This window comes from Pecten maximus, chromosome 14, assembly GCF_902652985.1.
Source record: "Pecten maximus chromosome 14, xPecMax1.1, whole genome shotgun sequence".
NCBI lineage: Eukaryota > Metazoa > Mollusca > Bivalvia > Pectinida > Pectinidae > Pecten > Pecten maximus.
The window spans coordinates 15,365,756-15,387,140 of NC_047028.1; the positions used below are offsets into that span (position 1 = coordinate 15,365,756).

At 39.0% G+C, this 21,385-nt stretch overlaps 1 protein-coding gene across 1 annotated transcript; it reads right to left on the minus strand.

Annotated features, from left to right (window-relative positions):
• Nucleotides 1-1,744: 1,744 nt before the first annotated feature.
• Nucleotides 1,745-19,673, minus strand: LOC117342875 (solute carrier family 22 member 6-like). The gene is made up of 7 exons (XM_033905165.1): nucleotides 19,268-19,673; nucleotides 11,552-11,973; nucleotides 10,773-11,003; nucleotides 9,729-9,946; nucleotides 8,558-8,675; nucleotides 4,767-4,839; nucleotides 1,745-4,117 (listed from the first exon to the last, which is right to left on the minus strand). The coding sequence occupies exons 1-7, from the start codon at nucleotides 19,595-19,597 to the stop codon at nucleotides 3,818-3,820; spliced, it is 1,692 nt and encodes a 563-aa protein (XP_033761056.1). The 5' UTR covers nucleotides 19,598-19,673; the 3' UTR covers nucleotides 1,745-3,817.
• Between the last annotated feature and the right edge of the window lie 1,712 nt (nucleotides 19,674-21,385).

The following is a 21,385-nucleotide window of genomic DNA, read 5'->3' on the forward strand; positions in this document are numbered from 1 at the left end:
GAGACCTTCATCAAATTAGACTCGAGCAGACACTGTCTGTCCCATTAACCACGACTGACTTATACATACTGACAATACTCGCAGTGGAAGCACAGATACATAGGAGTTATATAATACTTCGGAGCGATCTCCAGATTATCGGAATCCAACACAGAAAAAATAGCATACAGACAGCGACAGATTCGTTCAAACATCGAAACTCGTATGACCAAATGTGAGAAGTAATGTTAGAACATGATTTACAAGACCAAGTGATAGTCCTGGAAATCTCACCACCATCAGGAATATGGAAAAAAAAAATAACTAAGAAGAGAATACATCAGCATTTCAAAGCCAACATTCTAGTTTTCTAATGGGACACAAACCAATAATGGTATTGCCAACTTGGGAACCTCTGTACTCAAACTAGGATCACATCATTTTCTACTGAATAGTATGCCGGTATATCCAAGGGACGTAACTCGGTTACCAATTAGAGTTAAAAAGTTCATCATCAGACCAAAGTAATGGCAACTTGTCGGTTTTGTAATCACGAAGATGAAACGCAGTGACTCCGAGCTGGCCCAGCTCATCGAAGTACCGCAAGAAATACAGGTTGTGATACTCTAGAATCCATTAATCTGACTTCCATGCTTTGCAACTGTGCTGTCGCTTACATGTGGACAGGTACAAGCTCATAGAACTGTGTGGGCAGTGTAAAATGCATGAATAAAGCATCAACATGGACATTACGTGTAGTAGTTCCACAAGAACCTTTTAGAGAATTAGATTATCGCGCCAGGCATGGTCGTCAGATCCTATGTGGGGTAGGCAGTCCAACAGCGAGGACCGGACGTTCCCATAATGAGATGATCGAAGTTAAAGAAATTGAACCATATGGTCTGAAACTAAGTGTGTGTATACACCCAGATCACACCACTGATTCAAACGCTACCTTTCCTAGGAAGGGGGGATATAGATACAGATATGGCCGTCAGACGTCAATCATGTTAATGGTCAAAGCGTTTAATCGCTTTTTATAAATACACGTTTCCATTGAAATCTAGTTGCATCACCATTTGTTTCTTTAACCATGCACACAAATTTCCCTTAGGATAGGTGGGATCATGCAGAATTATTCAAATGACTATAAATGGTGAGTACACAGATTGTTAAAATGAATCGTCTTACCCATTTTCAAGGGAAGACTGGGTCAAATGTCAAAAGTTAGGAAGGGTTATGATATTTGGTGTGTAGAAAACTGAAAAACTGGGTATATATAGTTTGTGACTCACAAAAATGGCCTAAATCATTTTTAAACTCACGTCAATGAAATCCTCCACGAAGCCTTTTCTTCATTGACTGAAGAAGAGAATGTGGGATTTCTTTACCCTATTACTGATGTCGATAGTGGAATTTCTGGTTGCTACCTATTTTCGCCCATTGTCATAATGATATAACCGGTTGTCCTGCTGGGTGTCTTCGACTGTATTCTTCAGTGATGTAGCTCTACAAAGTCGATATCAGATTACTTGCAATAAGTACGATCCTTACATTAAAGGTGTTGACATCCAACGACCATAGTGTATAAATGAATCTCCTGATTTCATAGTGAGTTTCACATCCAGGGAGATAGTTCATTGAAACTAATTAGTATAATTTGCAATGAAACCTTATCATTGTGAAATAAAGGTGAGAGAATGTAGCCAGCGAAAATATTTTGTTAGTCCGTAAAAAAAAGGAGAGGAAAACAAAAACGTAAGCGTAAGAACAGAAATGAATTTAATGACAACAATTTCGGAGAGGTATATGTAACAACAATACAATACTCAATAACAATAAATAATATACAATATGAACAGTGAAAACCAACATGACAAGGACGTCTGTCATCTTGACATAATCTTGTTACATATAATTAGCCTTGCCACAGTTTATGTGTTCAGATTCAATAAATAAGGGAGGGGAATTAATATTCATTCAAATGTCTAAGACAGGTAAGGAAGAACGAAAATACATATAATCTAACATACGAACGGTAACTCCATTGACAATGGTGTGGAAGGATGTTCCTTAACTTAAAATTCCCATAGGAAAGCATTTCATAATTTAATGGGAAATGTTAAGTTGAGGAACCTTCCTTAAATTCTGTATTGCTTCCTTGTGGAAAGTTCGAAGTTAAGAAATCTCCTTAAATTAGGGAATATTGATGAAACTTGTCCCAGGTGGAGCGATCTTTATATTACTGGTAATTGATATGAACCAATGTTTTCTCATTCTATAATAAAAAATTAAATGTCCTCAGGCCGAGATTTTCCCTGGTAAACGGGAGCTCTATCTTTACATCCCCAGGCCGAGATATTCCCTGGTAAACAGGAGCTCTTTCCCTGGTAAACGGGAACTCTATCATTACATACCCAGGCCGAGATTTTCCCTGGTAAACGGGAGCTCTATTTTGCATCCCCGGGCCGAGATATTCCCTGGTAAACAGGAGCTCTATCTTTACATCCCCAGGCCGAGATTTTTCCTGGCTCAGAGGAGCTCTATCCTTACATCCCCAGGCCGAGATATTCCCTGGTAAACAGGAGCTCTTTCCCTGGTAAACGGGAGCTCTATCATTACATCCCCAGGCCGAGATATTCCCTGGTAAACAGGAGCTCTGTCATTACATCCCCAGGCCGAGATTTTCCCTGGTAAACGGGAGCTCTATCATTACATCCCCAGGCCGAGATATTCCCTGGTAAACAGGAGCTCTATCCTTACATCCCCAGGCCGAGATATTCCCTGGTAAACAGGAGCTCTTTCCCTGGTAAACGGGAGCTCTATCATTTCATCCCCAGGCCGAGATATTCCCTGGTAAACGGGAGCTCTATCATTACATCCCCAGGCCGAGATATTCCCTGGTAAACGGGAGCTCTGTCATTACATCCCGGACCGAGATTTTCCCTGGTAAACGGGAGCTCTATCATTACATCCGCAGCCCGAGATTTTCCCTGGTAAACGGGAGCTCTATCATTACATCCGCAGCCCGAGATTTTCCCTGGTAAACGGGAGCTCTATCATTACATCCGCAGCCCGAGATTTTCCCTGGTAAACGGGAGCTCTATCATTACATCCCGGGCCGAGATTTTCCCTGGTAAACGGGAGCTCTATCATTACATCCGCAGCCCGAGATTTTCCCTGGTAAACGGGAGCTCTGTTATTACATCCCGGGCCGAGATTTTCCCTGGTAAACGGGAGCTCTATCATTACATCCGCAGCCCGAGATTTTCCCTGGTAAACGGGAGCTCTATCATTACATCCGCAGCCCGAGATTTTCCCTGGTAAACGGGAGCTCTATCATTACATCCCGGGCCGAGATTTTCCCTGGTAAACGGGAGCTCTATCATTACATCCCCGGGCCGAGATTTTCCCTGGTAAACGGGAGCTCTATCATTACATCCCGGGCCGAGATTTTCCCTGGTAAACGGGAGCTCTATCATTACATCCGCAGCCCGAGATTTTCCCTGGTAAACGGGAGCTCTATCATTTCCTAATTCAGGGCACTTTATATCCCAGGGCTTCTCTCTCGATATACATCTGCCCCTCTTACAATGTCACCATTAAATATGTTTAATTAATCCGAAGGGTTCTAATGTCAACATCGCCTTTTAAATTTACCTGTTGGCAATTTTATAATATATATCATACGTTGTTACCAGGGCTCGATCATTTGTTTTGAATCAGTTTTCATGACAACAAATAAAAATAAGTTAATCTACAGTTCTAAATTGAGATCCAGCGTTGCACTGTTATCAACTCAATGGGTAGACACAACGACATGTCGATAGGATCTTCGTCAAACACGCGCCTCTATTTGTTTCTCTGCAGCGCTAATGAGATCACTGGAATCCATTAAACTGTTTTCGTCGAATCCAACACCATCAACGTTCATATTAGTTTTATTTTCTGTGTAATCCAATCTAGGATTTGTGTCCGGAATGAGTCTCTCCTTTTCCGGGTCTTTAACTATGGTATCCCTTTTTATATTATCCAGCAGAACCTTGCCTTTCGTTTCCATGAGAAACAGAGACGCAATGGCTGTCAGTAACATACAACCTCCGGCTAGGAAATACATTATACCCGGAACATCGTTGTTCTGTTGGAAATATTGAAAAAAGAATATAATTGAATTTTTTTTTAAATCCTGATATTCTTGTGGCCCTCCTATAGTAAGCTTAACACGTATCGCATGATATTAAAACAGCAAAATTGGACATAAGCGAGATTGCATCAAGACAGGGACATTATTATTTTTCCATAGCCACTCCATGATCAATAGTTATTGCTTATGATTTTGGGAAATAAAACATCACTTAAGTTTAACAAAAACACTCAAAGGATTGATATCGTTTGCAATACTATTTGTTTGTGGGTTTTACTATACTCAGTTTTGTAATTGATTTCCTTGTCATATGTAAATGTCCGACCTGAATAATAAGGAAAATCTAGAGAAGCACCAACATATTTAAACTGTCGATAAGACAAGGTGACATCAATGCCCGGTTTAACCTAACCTAATCTTGTCCAGAGGAAACCATTAATGGATTAAGGGGAATAAACTTAATTAAGAAAAGGATCTGTAATTTTCCCTATATAATTTCCTTAGATTAATGAATGCTGATAAAAAACTGGGTCTGAAGCATCATCTCTTGCGACATAAACGAGTTGCTTGAAATGGCAGATGTTAAATGGTCTCAATGATCCACAAAGTGTACTTTACTGGAAAAAGAGAAAAGACTACTGACCAAATACACGATTTTGGGAGCCAGCATACTTCCGGTCCTCGCCACTGCACTCTGTAACCCATAGCCAATGTTCCTGGAATACCAATAAAAACCCTGACGCCTTCTTCACTTCAAGGAATATAAATTTACTCTCGACCTTAAACTGACAAATATATATCTCATTTCTCAAAGAATTCCACAGGAAATAATATCTCTCAATTTGTCGATCCCTATTAAGGGGTTTTGACCAATATCCCAACCCACGATCCATATGTATTGGATATCAATATGGTCCCTTACCTTGGGAGAGATTGTCTATACTAACTCTAATCACTGGTACGACAGACAGTGGGAACTAAGCGGGCTCTTTAATAAATTCCTATCACGCACGCCCTCTCTATAAAGGGAATTCCAATGCACTTTAGGATATATTTTTGTGGAAACCACAATCCCGTTTGCTTGTTGCAGGTATTGTGTATGGGCGGTTACATTTTATACAAAGATCTGTTCTTTAACGTTCTCGCAACAGTCAGTCATATGAGGACAGTGTAAAGGTGACGCATGAAGCCAGGATCACATGAGGACGGGTGTCAAGGACACACAGCCAGGGTTACATGAGGGCGGGTGTCAATGAGTCACCGACATCTAGGGTCATATAAGGACGGGTGTCAAGGACACACAGCCAGGGTTACATGAGGGCGGGTGTCAATGAGTCACCGACATCCAGGGTCATATAAGGACGGGTGTCAAGGACACACAGCCAGAGTTACATGAGGGCGGGTGTCAAAGAGCCACCAACATCCAGGGTCATATAAGGACGGGTGTCAAGGACACACTTACATCCAGGGTCATATGAGAATGGGTGTCAAGTGAGACGCCTACAGCCAGGTTCATATGAGAACAGGTGTCAAGTGAGACGCCAACAGAGGAAATCAAAGAAAGACAGAGTAGGGAGGAAAGAAAAAGGAAAGAAAGGACAAGACAAAATCTAAAGTATTGCAATGGAGACAGAATATCTGTTTTGATTATAAAACATCCCCGATTTTGCAGGAAGCCCACTTTTAGCTGTCCTCTTCAACATACTCTGGGATACAGTGGCACATGGGGTCTGCAGTGTCCTCTGAACAGGAGACATAGGAGAAACCGACCGATCCTTCTTCACATAAATCATTACAATATGTGTTTGATACAGCTCACATGAAACAGGTACACACCATAAGTGATAAAAACTATGTTAAAATGGTCTATTCGAAAGTCAAGAAATTATATACTTACCTTACGACAGTGGGACAGGACTCTGAGGTCAATATTGATATACTTACCTTACGACAGTGGGACAGGACTCGGAGGTCAATAATGATATACTTACCTTACGACAGTGGGATAGGACTCGGAGGTTAATAATGATATACTTACCTTACGACAGTGAGATAGGACTCGGAGGTCAATAATGATATACTTACCTTACGACAGTGGGATAGGACTCGGAGGTCAATAGTGATATACTTACCTTACGACAGTGGGACAGGACTTGGAGGTCAATAATGATATACTTACCTTACGACAGTGGGGTAGGACTCGGAGGTCAATAATGATATACTTACCTTACGACAGTGGGACAGGACTTGGAGGTCAATAATGATATACTTACCTTACGACAGTGGGATAGGACTCGGAGGTCAATAATGATATACTTACCTTACGACAGTGGGATAGGACTCGGAGGTCAATAGTGATATACTTACCTTACGACAGTGGGACAGGACTTGGAGGTCAATAATGATATACTTACCTTACGACAGTGGGGTAGGACTCGGAGGTCAATAATGATATACTTACCTTACGACAGTGGGACAGGACTTGGAGGTCAATAATGATATACTTACCTTACGACAGTGGGACAGGACTCGGAGGTCAATAATGATATACTTACCTTACGACAGTGGGACAGGACTCGGAGGTCAATAATGATATACTTACCTTACGACAGTGGGACAGGACTCGGAGGTCAATAATGATATACTTACCTTACGACAGTGGGATAGGACTCGGAGGTCAATAATGATATACTTACCTTACGACAGTGGGACAGGACTCGGAGGTCAATAATGATATACTTACCTTACGACAGTGGGACAGGACTCGGAGGTCAATAATGATATACTTACCTTACGACAGTGGGACAGGACTCGGAGGTCAATAATGATATACTTACCTTACGACAGTGGGACAGGACTCGGAGGTCAATAATGATATACTTACCTTACGACAGTGGGGTAGGACTCGGAGGTCAATAATGATATACTTACCTTACGACAGTGGGACTAGGACTCGGAGGTCAATATTGATATACTTACCTTACGACAGTGGGATAGGACTCGGAGGTCAATAATGATATACTTACCTTACGACAGTGGGGATAGGACTCGGAGGTCAATAATGATATACTTACCTTACGACAGTGGGATAGGACTCGGAGGTCAATAATGATATACTTACCTTACGACAGTGGGATAGGACTCGGAGGTCAATAATGATATACTTACCTTACGACAGTGGGATAGGACTCGGAGGTCAATAATGATATACTTACCTTACGACAGTGGGTAGGACTCGGAGGTCAATAATGATATACTTACCTTACGACAGTGGGATAGGACTCGGAGGTCAATAATGATATACTTACCTTACGACAGTGGGACACGACTCAGGTCAATAATGATATACTTACCTTACGACAGTGGGACAGGACTCGGAGGTCAATAATGATATACTTACCTTACGACAGTGGGACACGACTCGGAGGTCAATAATGATATACTTACCTTACGACAGTGGGATAGGACTCGGAGGTCAATAATGATATACTTACCTTACGACAGTGGGATAGGACTCGGAGGTCAATAATGATATACTTACCTTACGACAGTGGGACAGGACTTGGAGGTCAATAATGATATACTTACCTTACGACAGTGGGATAGGACTCGGAGGTCAATAATGATATACTTACCTTACGACAGTGGGATAGGACTCGGAGGTCAATAGTGATATACTTACCTTACGACAGTGGGACAGGACTTGGAGGTCAATAATGATATACTTACCTTACGACAGTGGGGTAGGACTCGGAGGTCAATAATGATATACTTACCTTACGACAGTGGGACAGGACTTGGAGGTCAATAATGATATACTTACCTTACGACAGTGGGACAGGACTCGGAGGTCAATAATGATATACTTACCTTACGACAGTGGGATAGGACTTGGAGGTTAATAATGATATACTTACCTTACGACAGTGGGACAGGCCTCGGAGGTCAATAATGATATACTTACCTTACGCCAGTGGGGTAGGACTCGGAGGTCAATAATGATATACTTACCTTACGACAGTGGGGTAGGACTCGAGGGTCAATAATGATATACTTACCTTACGACAGTGGGACACGACTCGGAGGTCAATAATGATATACTTACCTTACGACAGTGGGATAGGACTCGGAGGTCAATAATGATATACTTACCTTACGACAGTGGGATAGGACTCGGAGGTCAATAATGATATACTTACCTTACGACAGTGGGACAGGACTCGGGGATCAATAATGATATACTTACCTTACGACAGTGGGGTAGGACTCGGAGGTCAATAATGATATACTTACCTTACGCCAGTGGGGTAGGACTCGGAGGTCAATAATGATATACTTACCTTACGACAGTGGGGTAGGACTCGGAGGTCAATAATGATATACTTACCTTTCGACAGTGGGACAGGCCTCGGAGGTCAATAATGATATACTTACCTTACGACAGTGGGATAGGACTCGGAGGTCAGTAATTGTATGCCAGACCATCCTATGACCACACATACTTTGGTTATCAAAGCAAATATTGTCCTCATTGTATCCTTGTCGGCGATATCTGAGTTCAAGGACAATACAATATATATTTCAAAAATGATGATGAAGTAATATCAATGATTCATTTTTTGTTGAGGTATTTCATATTCAAAGTAAAACAAGTTCATTGAGAGGCAAAACATTAACTTAATACTTTTGTTTATCTTTGTGTATTTGTACATTTTCTGTAAAGATTTAGTTTTTTATCCTTATTTCCCTGGTGTAGAACTTTGTATAACATACTAATTATTAGTTTACATGTCATTGTCGTGTAGTACAGATCAAACTACATTTACAGTTAATTAGTTGTTTTACAAATTTTACACCAACGATATATTAAGAATTATAACGTCGATGTTTGTTTTAAATAGATATACACACACAACAATATTTAATAACATAAACAGCTTACATAAAGCTTAATAACAATTAGAAGGATTTCAATTTGTCCGTTGTTAATTTTCCATTTCTAGATAGTAACACTCATGCTTCTACACCTACGATATTCAAAGACTTCTTCCGATTTCCTTGACATAGATCAACTACCGAAAAATAGTTACAACAAAGTGTTTAGAGAGGTTGATGAAGACTAAGGTCAATACAATTATCTAAATGGGAAGTATCTGTTTTGTGAGGTATGAAGTTCAATGCTCATTGCTATGTATATTACTGCTGTTGTCAGCACCTTATTTCTCGTTTTAGATTTTAGGAGAGCGACAGACGCTTACCCTACCAGAGCATTTGGTCTTTTTCTACTTTTTCAAAAGTATCCATATAAATATGTACTTTGTTTCTAATTTTCCGCCATTCTATCAATAATGAATTAGAATTACGATAGGACGTTGTCTATTTCGTCTGTGTCGGTATTCTATATTTTTCTACAATGTGAAAATCCTTTCTACCAGATAAAACAACCTGATATTTCTACAGCGGTCACATAAAGCATTGTCATTGCTCCTAGGGTAGTGAAGACGATACCTCATAACCACATTTACCTGATATTTCTATTGCGGCCACAGAAAGCAATGTCATTACTCTTCGGGTAGTGAAGACGATACCTTAAAACCACATTTACCTGATACTTCTATTGCGGCCACGGCGAGCCCTGCCAATCCTCCCAGGGCGTAGAAGAAGACAGCTAGAGGCCTCCTACCCACCAGGTTGACGAGGATGTAAGTTAGTACCATAGCCGGGATGTCTATCACTTGGATGAGAAAGAAATTGAAGTAGATGTCCCCGGAGAGATTCTCAACGCCGAATGATATGGCGTAATACACATAGGAACTGCAAAACCTGCACAATACAGAAAACGACATACAACCGTACTTAGATACAATGTAATACACATAGGAACTGCAAAACCTGCACAAAACAGAAAACGATATACAACCGTACTTAGATACAATGTAATACACACAGGAACTGCAAAACCTGCACAATACAGAAAACGACATACAACCGTACTTAGATACATTGTAATACACATAGGAACTACAAAACCTGCACAATACAGAAAACGACATACAACCGTACTTAGATACAATGTAATCAGGTTATTACAGATAATAGTGTAATTTCAGGCTCCGTTTCATCAACGTTCCTTAACATCAAAGTTTTTATACAGAAGCATAATTGGAATAAGGAAAAAGAAAGCGTTAAGTTAAAGTTTGGTTAAGTAAAACTGTAGTGTTTTATTATGGAAAAAAATAAGTTACTGGATTTCCTGACGTTAAGGTATATTGATAAAGCTGGGACCTGGTTAAATATAAACATTGTACTTACGATTTGGTATTGATATCTTATGATCAAAATCATACCTTAACTTTAAGAGAAATAACTTCTGTGAAAGCAGTTCTCGAAGGTTCAAGTTTTTGCGTCATTTTTACCAAAATTTTTGAGCAAAAAGGAAGTATATATCATGAAATTATAACAGTAACCATAATCTTATATATTATTTCTCAATACAAAGTAACAAATTTCACGGTTTGAATCTTTCTTCAAAAACAGTGAAAAACTAGAACACCCCGAAAATCTACACAGTATCGCATTTAACAGAAAACAGGCAGTTTACTCTATAAGACATAGCATTGTATGTAGAATATCTGAAGTGAGAAATTACCAACTTATCGCCAGCAACACCGTGGTTTTAATAAGAAACCACGAACTGAAGAGATCTCTTATGCTGTAAATCCGCCTTTGATTCGCCTTGACCTCTGACCTTGTGATCTCGACCAGACCTCCAAGGTCAGGTGCTGGCCTACGGTTGGTCCGAGCTATTCTGTTAATGACTGATTCAGCCTCCGGTAGTCTATCGTGCGACACCAGCCATCGGAAACTCTCGGGAACCAGGCTACATTGCAGGGGAAAACAATAGCAAATTTGAATTCTGCTAAAGATAAGATCTAAAACAGTGCATTTGTATTGGATTGCATCAAGCATCTGTTTTATCCAGGTAGGACTCGTAAGTGATGATAAGTACTAAAAATACGGAGATCCAGAAATGAACTGAGGGATATGAAAATGAGTCTACACAAATATTAGAACATACTACTGTTAGGTACTGTCCTCACTTTCTTCATGCTTCTATTCAAACAGTTGAAAACTACCATGACGTTTCTAACTAGATTGAAAATACTGCCATTAACAACATATGAAGGCTCAAAATTAAAGTATTTTGGACTTTTGTCAAAATTCTTATGGCAAAATCAACATGAAAATGGATTGAACGCCAGGCTTACCTAGATTATTTCTCCAGTGACAAAAATGTGTAATATAACATCAGATATTATTATTTTGTAAAATGATATTTGGAATTTAAGGTTGGAATTTGAAACATGAAGCATGAAAATCGATAATAGTCAGAAGTGAAAGATTTTCACAACTCAAAAATCTACTTACCCCCAGAAAAGCAGCAGTGGAGCAATAGAAATAGCGTTAGCAATATGCAGATCTTTCCAATCATGCAGCCACCAACCGACCAAGGCAAATAAACACAGGCCCATAGGCCAGATAGGAATGGTTACAATGATTGCCCGGTACTTGGTAGGCGTGAACTCTATCATATAGGTATAGAACACTGTGATGTAACAACCCAGTCCAAAGCCAATCAGGAAACGGAATGCTGCAAACATCTCCCAACTTACCGAGAAAGCACACCCGACATTTCCCAGTAGAAGAATCAACATAGATAGAAAATAGGTAGGTTTACGGCCATAGTAGTCGGCGAATTGTCCTGCTATCAGTCCACTCACAAGTATACCAGACATCTGTATGGTTGTGATCGTAGACGGGATTCCATCGCGATCACAGATCAGGTCCCACTAAAAAAGTAAATAACACTGGATTGGACTCCAACTAAAAGGACATTACACTGGATTGGACTCCAACTAAAAGGACATTACACTGGATTGGACTCCTACTGAAAGGACATTACACTGGATTGGACTCCTACTGAAAGGACATTACACTGGATTGGACTCCTACTGAAAGGACATTACACTGGATTGGACTCCAACTAAAAGGACATTACACTGGATTGGACTTCTATAAAAGGACATTACACTGGATTGGACTCCTACTAAAAGGACATTACACTGGATTGGACTTCTATAAAAGGACATTACACTGGATTGGACTCCTACTAAAAGGACATTACACTGGATTGGACTCCCACTAAAAGGACATTACACTGGATTGGACTTCTATAAAAGGACATTACACTGGATTGGACTCCTACTAAAAGGACATTACACTGGATTGGACTCCTACTAAAAGGACATTACACTGGATTGGACTCCTATAAAAGGACATTACACTGGATTGGACTCCTATAAAAGGACATTACACTGGATTGGACTCCTATAAAAGGACATTACACTGGATTGGACTTCTATAAAAGGACATTACACTGGATTGGACTCCTACTAAAAGGACATTACACTGGATTGGACTCCTACTAAAAGGACATTACACTGGATTGGACTTCTATAAAAGGACATTACACTGGATTGGACTCCTACTAAAAGGACATTACACTGGATTGGACTTCTATAAAAGGACATTACACTGGATTGGACTCCTACTAAAAGGACATTACACTGGATTGGACTCCTATAAAAGGACATTACACTGGATTGGACTCCTACTAAAAGGACATTACACTGGATTGGACTCCTACTAAAAGGACATTACACTGGATTGGACTTCTATAAAAGGACATAACACTGGATTGGACTCCTACTAAAAGGACATTACACTGGATTGGACTTCTATAAAAGGACATTACACTGGATTGGACTCCTACTAAAAGGACATTACACTGGATTGGACTCCTACTAAAAGGACATTACACTGGATTGGACTCCTACTAAAAGGACATTACACTGGATTGGACTCCTACTAAAAGGACATTACACTGGATTGGACTCCTATAAAAGGACATTACACTGGATTGGACTCCTACTAAAAGGACATTACACTGGATTGGACTCCTACTAAAAGGACATTACACTGGATTGGACTCCTATAAAAGGACATTACACTGGATTGGACTCCTACTAAAAGGACATTACACTGGATTGGACTCCTACTAAAAGGACATTACACTGGATTGGACTTCTATAAAAGGACATTACACTGGATTGGACTCCTACTAAAAGGACATTACACTGGATTGGACTCCTACTAAAAGGACATTACACTGGATTGGACTCCTATAAAAGGACATTACACTGGATTGGACTCCTACTAAAAGGACATTACACTGGATTGGACTCCTACTAAAAGGACATTACACTGGATTGGACTCCTACTAAAAGGACATTACACTGGATTGGACTCCTACTAAAAGGACATTACACTGGATTGGACTCCTACTAAAAGGACATTACACTGGATTGGACTCCTACTAAAAGGACATTACACTGGATTGGACTCCTACTAAAAGGACATTACACTGGATTGGACTCCTACTAAAAGGACATTACACTGGATTGGACTCCTATAAAAGGACATTACACTGGATTGGACTCCTACTAAAAGGACATTACACTGGATTGGACTCCTACTAAAAGGACATTACACTGGATTGGACTCCTACTAAAAGGACATTACACTGGATTGGACTCCTATAAAAGGACATTACACTGGATTGGACTCCTACTAAAAGGACATTACACTGGATTGGACTCCTATAAAAGGACATTACACTGGATTGGACTCCTACTAAAAGGACATTACACTGGATTGGACTCCTACTAAAAGGACATTACACTGGATTGGACTCCTACTAAAAGGACATTACACTGGATTGGACTCCTACTAAAAGGACATTACACTGGATTGGACTCCTACTAAAAGGACATTACACTGGATTGGACTCCTACTAAAAGGACATTACACTGGATTGGACTCCTACTAAAAGGACATTACACTGGATTGGACTCCTACTAAAAGGACATTACACTGGATTGGACTTCTACTAAAAGGACATTACACTGGATTGGACTTCTATAAAAGGACATTACACTGGATTGGACTCCTACTAAAAGGACATTACACTGGATTGGACTCCTACTAAAAGGACATTACACTGGATTGGACTCCTATAAAAGGACATTACACTGGATTGGACTCCTACTAAAAGGACATTACACTGGATTGGACTCCTATAAAAGGACATTACACTGGATTGGACTCCTACTAAAAGGACATTACACTGGATTGGACTCCTACTAAAAGGACATTACACTGGATTGGACTCCTACTAAAAGGACATTACACTGGATTGGACTCCTACTAAAAGGACATTACACTGGATTGGACTCCTATAAAAGGACATTACACTGGATTGGACTCCTACTGAAAGGACATTACACTGGATTGGACTCCTACTAAAAGGACATTACACTGGATTGGACTTCTACTAAAAGGACATTACACTGGATTGGACTCCTACTGAAAGGACATTACACTGGATTGGACTTCTATAAAAGGACATTACACTGGATTGGACTCCTACTAAAAGGACATTACACTGGATTGGACTCCCACTAAAAGGACATTACACTGGATTGGACTTCTATAAAAGGACATTACACTGGATTGGACTCCTACTAAAAGGACATTACACTGGATTGGACTTCTATAAAAGGACATTACACTGGATTGGACTCCTAATAAAAGGACATTACACTGGATTGGACTTCTATAAAAGGACATTACACTGGATTGGACTCCTACTAAAAGGACATTACACTGGATTGGACTTCTATAAAAGGACATTACACTGGATTGGACTCCTACTAAAAGGACATTACACTGGATTGGACTTCTATAAAAGGACATTACACTGGATTGGACTCCTATAAAAGGACATTACACTGGATTGGACTCCTATAAAAGGACATTACACTGGATTGGACTCCTATAAAAGGACATTACACTGGATTGGACTCCTATAAAAGGACATTACACTGGATTGGACTCCTATAAAAGGACATTACACTGGATTGGACTCCTATAAAAGGACATTACACTGGATTGGACTCCTATAAAAGGACATTACACTGGATTGGACTCCTATAAAAGGACATTACACTGGATTGGACTCCTATAAAAGGACATTACACTGGATTGGACTCCTATAAAAGGACATTACACTGGATTGGACTCCTATAAAAGGACATTACACTGGATTGGACTCCTATAAAAGGACATTACACTGGATTGGACTCCCACTGACAGTAAATAACACTGGATTGGACTCCTACTGACAGTAAATAACACTGGATTGGACTCCTACTGACAGTAAATAACACTGGATTGGACTCCTATAAAAGGACATTACACTGGATTGGACTCCTATAAAAGGACATTACACTGGATTGGACTCCTATAAAAGGACATTACACTGGATTGGACTCCCACTGACAGTAAATAACACTGGATTGGACTCCTACTGACAGTAAATAACACTGGATTGGACTCCTACTGACAGTAAATAACACTGGATTGGACTCCCACTGACAGTAAATAACACTGGATTGGACTCCTACTGACAGTAAATAACACTGGATTGGACTCCCACTGACAGTAAATAACACTGGATTGGACTCCTACTGACAGTAAATAACACTGGATTGGACTCCCACTGACAGTAAATAACACTGGATTGGACTCCTACTGACAGTAAATAACACTGGATTGGACTCCCACTGACAGTAAATAACACTGGATTGGACTCCCACTGACAGTAAATAACACTGGATTGGACTCCTATAAAAGGACATTACACTGGATTGGACTCCTATAAAAGGACATTACACTGGATTGGACTCCTTTAAAAGGACATTACACTGGATTGGACTCCTATAAAAGGACATTACACTGGATGGACTCCTATAAAAGGACATTACACTGGATTGGACTCCTTTTAAAAGGACATTACACTGGATTGGACTCCTACTGACAGTAAATAACACTGGATTGGACTCCTACTAAAAGGACATTACACTGGATTGGACTCCCACTGACAGTAAATAACACTGGATTGGACTCCCACTGACAGTAAATAACACTGGATTGGACTCCCACTGACAGTAAATAACACTGGATTGGACTCCCACTGACAGTAAATAACACTGGATTGGACTCCTACTAAAAGGACATTACACTGGATTGGACTCCCACTGACAGTAAATAACACTGGATTGGACTCCCACTGACAGTAAATAACACTGGATTGGACTCCCACTGACAGTAAATAACACTGGATTGGACTCCTATAAAAGGACATTACACTGGATTGGACTCCTATAAAAGGACATTACACTGGATTGGACTCCTACTGACAGTAAATAACACTGGATTGGACTCCTACTAAAAGGACATTACACTGGATTGGACTCCCACTGACAGTAAATAACACTGGATTGGACTCCCACTGACAGTAAATAACACTGGATTGGACTCCCACTGACAGTAAATAACACTGGATTGGACTCCCACTGACAGTAAATAACACTGGATTGGACTCCTACTGACAGTAAATAACACTGGATTGGACTCCCACTGACAGTAAATAACACTGGATTGGACTCCCACTGACAGTAAATAACACTGGATTGGACTCCTATAAAAGGACATTACACTGGATTGGACTCCTATAAAAGGACATTACACTGGATTGGACTCCTACTGAAAGGACATTACACTGGATTGGACTCCTATAAAAGGACATTACACTGGATTGGACTCCTATAAAAGGACATTACACTGGATTGGACTCCTATAAAAGGACATTACACTGGATTGGACTCCTATAAAAGGACATTACACTGGATTGGACTCCTATAAAAGGACATTACACTGGATTGGACTCCTATAAAAGGACATTACACTGGATTGGACTCCTATAAAAGGACATTACACTGGATTGGACTCCTATAAAAGGACATTACACTGGATTGGACTCCTATAAAAGGACATTACACTGGATTGGACTCCTATAAAAGGACATAACACTGGATTGGACTCCTATAAAAGGACATTACACTGGATTGGACTCCTATAAAAGGACATTACACTGGATTGGACTCCTACTGACAGTAAATAACACTGGATTGGACTCCCACTGACAGTAAATAACACTGGATTGGACTCCCACTGACAGTAAATAACACTGGATTGGACTCCTACTGAAAGGACATTACACTGGATTGGACTCCTATAAAAGGACATTACACTGGATTGGACTCCTACTGACAGTAAATAACACTGGATTGGACTCCTATAAAAGGACATTACACTGGATTGGACTCCTATAAAAGGACATTACACTGGATTGGACTCCTATAAAAGGACATTACACTGGATTGGACTCCTATAAAAGGACATTACACTGGATTGAACTTCTACTGAAAGGAACATTGATTTGGTTTAAACATATTTTAACTGTTTATATTTTTCTTTTTCCAGCTTATATTAATATAAACTTTATTTTATTCATTTAATTCATACATATACAATACACAATCATACATAATACATAATTTGAATGGGATTCGGAAAGAAGTATAAAACTTATATTAATCCGTCTCCTTTTATGACACATTAAGTAAACGGCAGCAAGTGGAAGAATACATAAGTGAGCAATGTAATACTTGTATAGATGAAAAATGGGAAAATTCGGAAAAGAGGAGAGATGAAAAGATTAGAAGAAAAAGATTAGAGAGGAATTTTATGCCATAACATGAAATATACAACCTACTGTAACAGCTGTGTACTGGACAAGAAAAAAAAGCAATCATTCAAATCGTTTAGAAATAATTATAAATTCTTGAACACTGGAAAAAATCAAAAGATTTTCATCATACGTGAGTTCGTTATCACCGAAGAGTAGTATTTTTGTTGATAAGGGATGGTTTAGAGCACTACAACAATGTAAGTGAAACTGCGCGAAAAGTGGACAACGTAATAGGAAATGTGAATTGGTCTCATCGTCTTGATTACACGTGCATAGAGGACTATCTATAAGATTTTTATGGAATAGATAAAATTTTAGTGGACTGCACTCCATCCCTAATCTAGCATGGTGAATCTCACCCAGTCTACTACCGCTAAGGAAATAAGATGGAACTTTGTGGCGTGGTTTATTTAAATGACTTTTCAATTTAGTTATGGACGGATCACTTTTTATTGCATCTGACAAAGAATTCCACAAAGGGATTACAGATGGCAGAGAGGATTTCATGTAAAGACATGGAGGAGGACGAAAGTTATTTCCAACACGAGTATTGTGATCATGGATGCTATTATTACGCAGAGGAAGAATTTCTTGTAGATACTGAGGAAGGAGACCGTGAACCAGTCTATGGTAATTTTGTGGTGTTTACGTCTTTGCTCTAAGGGAAGCCAGCCTGTTTCAAGATAACGTTTTACTCTACTTGTGAGTTTAGTTCCGCCAGTAACTATACGCGCTGCTTCTAATTGGAGATCTTCTATCATGTCAGACCGAGTTTTTGTAAGGTTATCCCAGACAATGTTTCCATTTTCAAAAATAGGTCGGATAAGAGTAAAATGCAGAGTTTGAAGGGAAGTACGATCTAAAGTGAATTTGAATCTGCGTAAAATATTTAATTTTGGTGAAACCTTAGATTTGATCAAGTTGATATGATCAGTCCAACCGCCATTGTTGGACAAAATTAAACCGAGATACCTATATGAACTTACCCAGAAAGCAAACTATTGTTCATGTATAGAGGAGGATGAATTTGGGAATTAGTCTTTTTAGATATTAATAGGATATCCAGCTTATATTAAACCCATTACATTGGATTAGACTTGCGCATACGACACAAGTAAATATGATAGAAATAATGGCAAAGTTAGGGAAATTTAGAGTATTGTACAATACTTAAGAATTAAATACCCCCCCCCCCCCCCCTTAAAAAGAGAGAAAGGAAATTGTTTCCTTGTTTCCATTACTAATCATATTGCTTTTTTTCAAGAAAACAAATAAGTCATCTAAATAGTCACATATAAGAATATTTGTCTCTATCTTTTTCATACGAAATATCCCATAGACCGAAGCTATAAATACGTAGTCTCGATTACCTCATTGACAATGGTGTAAAGGCTGTCATCAAGTTTAAATGTTTGACATTCCTCAGTCGAATTTCCGGAACCGTGAATAGTGCATTGATGTAAATTACTGTCATTCTGGTATCTCTCTATCGGCGACTCTGTACTGTTTCCGGGCCTAGATGTGTGGTCATGCATACACCACCATTGCGGGACGGCCCCTGCTATGGACATCATCAACATGCTCCACCCCATCCCTAACTTGGATGGCATGGTAACAAGGAAGAGGAGTGTTTGGAATCTTCCGAACCCTCCACTCTCCTCAATGACGTTCTCCATGTAGGCACTTAACGGCGATGACATATTAATAGCAGGTTGAACGAGTAACAGTTTATTTCACTTTTTCATGTTGTTACATCATTTGACTCTGTTCACAGATAGGCATCTGTAATAAAAAAATTTTTTTTTAGAATATTTCCTTTTCTGCATAATGTAGTGGTGGCTGTGTACAAAGATTCGAAAAGTCGAAAAGACTAAAAATAATCAAAGTCGCTAATTTGCGTGCATTTATTTCGTCTTTTAGCGTATGATGTTTCGTCTTTTAGGGGCGAAAAGACGAAATTTAAGTTTTGTTAATTTTCGTCTTTTCGGGGCGAAAAGACAAAAGGACGAAAATTAACATATTTGATTTTCGTCTTCTTGGGGTGAAAAGACGAAAGGATGAAATGGCACAAATCAGCCACCGTAGTTGTCACATTCGAGGTATATTTATTATGATTATATTGGCATCTATGAAAACTTCTGAAATATCATTATGTTTGATGCTCACAGTTTACATGTATATTCAAATGATTAATTACAATGGATGAAGAATTATGAGTGTCACCATGGAGATCATTATAAATACCTACCTTGTAACTTGTTATTTGACAAGTATATGTCTGCTTCGAAGGAACATTGGGTTAATTCCAGTGAAGAAATACATCAGTATATCACAAGTCAAATTTTCATTGTAGACTTAAATAAGAAACATGTTGTACTTTTTACTATGCTGAATAATTATACCTTTAAAAATATGTGTTTAAAATTCAAAGATGGAAGTTCTTTTCTGCTATTCAACGCAATGACCGTATTTTTTTTAAACAATGTCTTGCCTATTGTGTTAGAATGTCAGCCTTGAAACAATTTGCTACCAATATAAAGGATATTCAACATATTGTTACTGTAATTTTGTGTCGTTTCCTTGTTCTTTGAGGTTTCATAAACTTATTTAAACATAGTTAAAAAATACCACAGATCTTAGCACCACTATTAAGGTTTCCATACCTTTCGTTTCATATTCACTATTTCAGTTGTGAATATTAACTAGAAGAAAGGATAATATTTATTACATATCGATTAAGATGATTATGCTATATAGGACATTAAAAATAATTGCTAACTCTGTCTAAGATGTCAATTGGTATTTACAGTTGAAATGAATCTCTTGAAATTGTTTCATCAGATGTAAATAAAACATAAAGAATAGCGAAATAATAACGAATAATGACATGATTTAAAATAAAAATCAATTAAACGACGGCAAAAATAAACAATTCATGAAGACTCCTTAAACAGTTCATCTTATTTTCGCGTGATCAAGTTTCCTATGTTACTATTACGTCTCTGATTTATATTAACTTTGATATCATCTTTGATTTCGTTATACTTTGCTTCAACAGAATTTAATTTAATAAAATCGATGATCTATACGGACGGAATAGCGCACATAGATGGGACTAAATGGGTGTTTTGGAGTATGTAAGGTAGGTGTTATACCACACCCGATTTTATTGTATTTGCACCAAAATCTTAACGACACCAAACGGTGTCGGAGAATTCCACGTTTTTGTGTACTAGTGCGCTCTGGCCCTACACCAGACATGGTGTCAGGCCCAATGGAAACTCGAGCTAAAATGAATAGTCGGTAGTGAGTGTATTTAACTGTAAATATATAAGTCTAAAAGCTATCTTAATTGACATTAATGATATCTCTTACTATCGTTATACCATCTACTCATACCACCTATATCTTCTTCCGCATTCACTAGCTATCGATTTCTGTTGATGATGTATTGTTTTAATCTTCCGTACTATCTTTATACCAACTAC

What these genes read in the sequence shown, in the direction of transcription:
- LOC117342875 (XM_033905165.1), bottom strand. Translation starts at nt 19,597, where the DNA reads ATGTCATCGCCGTTAAGTGCCTACATGGAGAACGTCATTGAGGAGAGT. An exon ending in TTTACACCATTGTCAATGAG is followed by an intron (nt 11,974 to 19,267) that starts GTAATCGAGACT and finishes TTACTTTTTTAG; the next exon opens with TGGGACCTGATCTGTGATCG. An exon ending in CTCCCAAAATCGTGTATTTG is followed by an intron (nt 4,118 to 4,766) that starts GTCAGTAGTCTT and finishes TATTTCCAACAG; the next exon opens with AACAACGATGTTCCGGGTAT.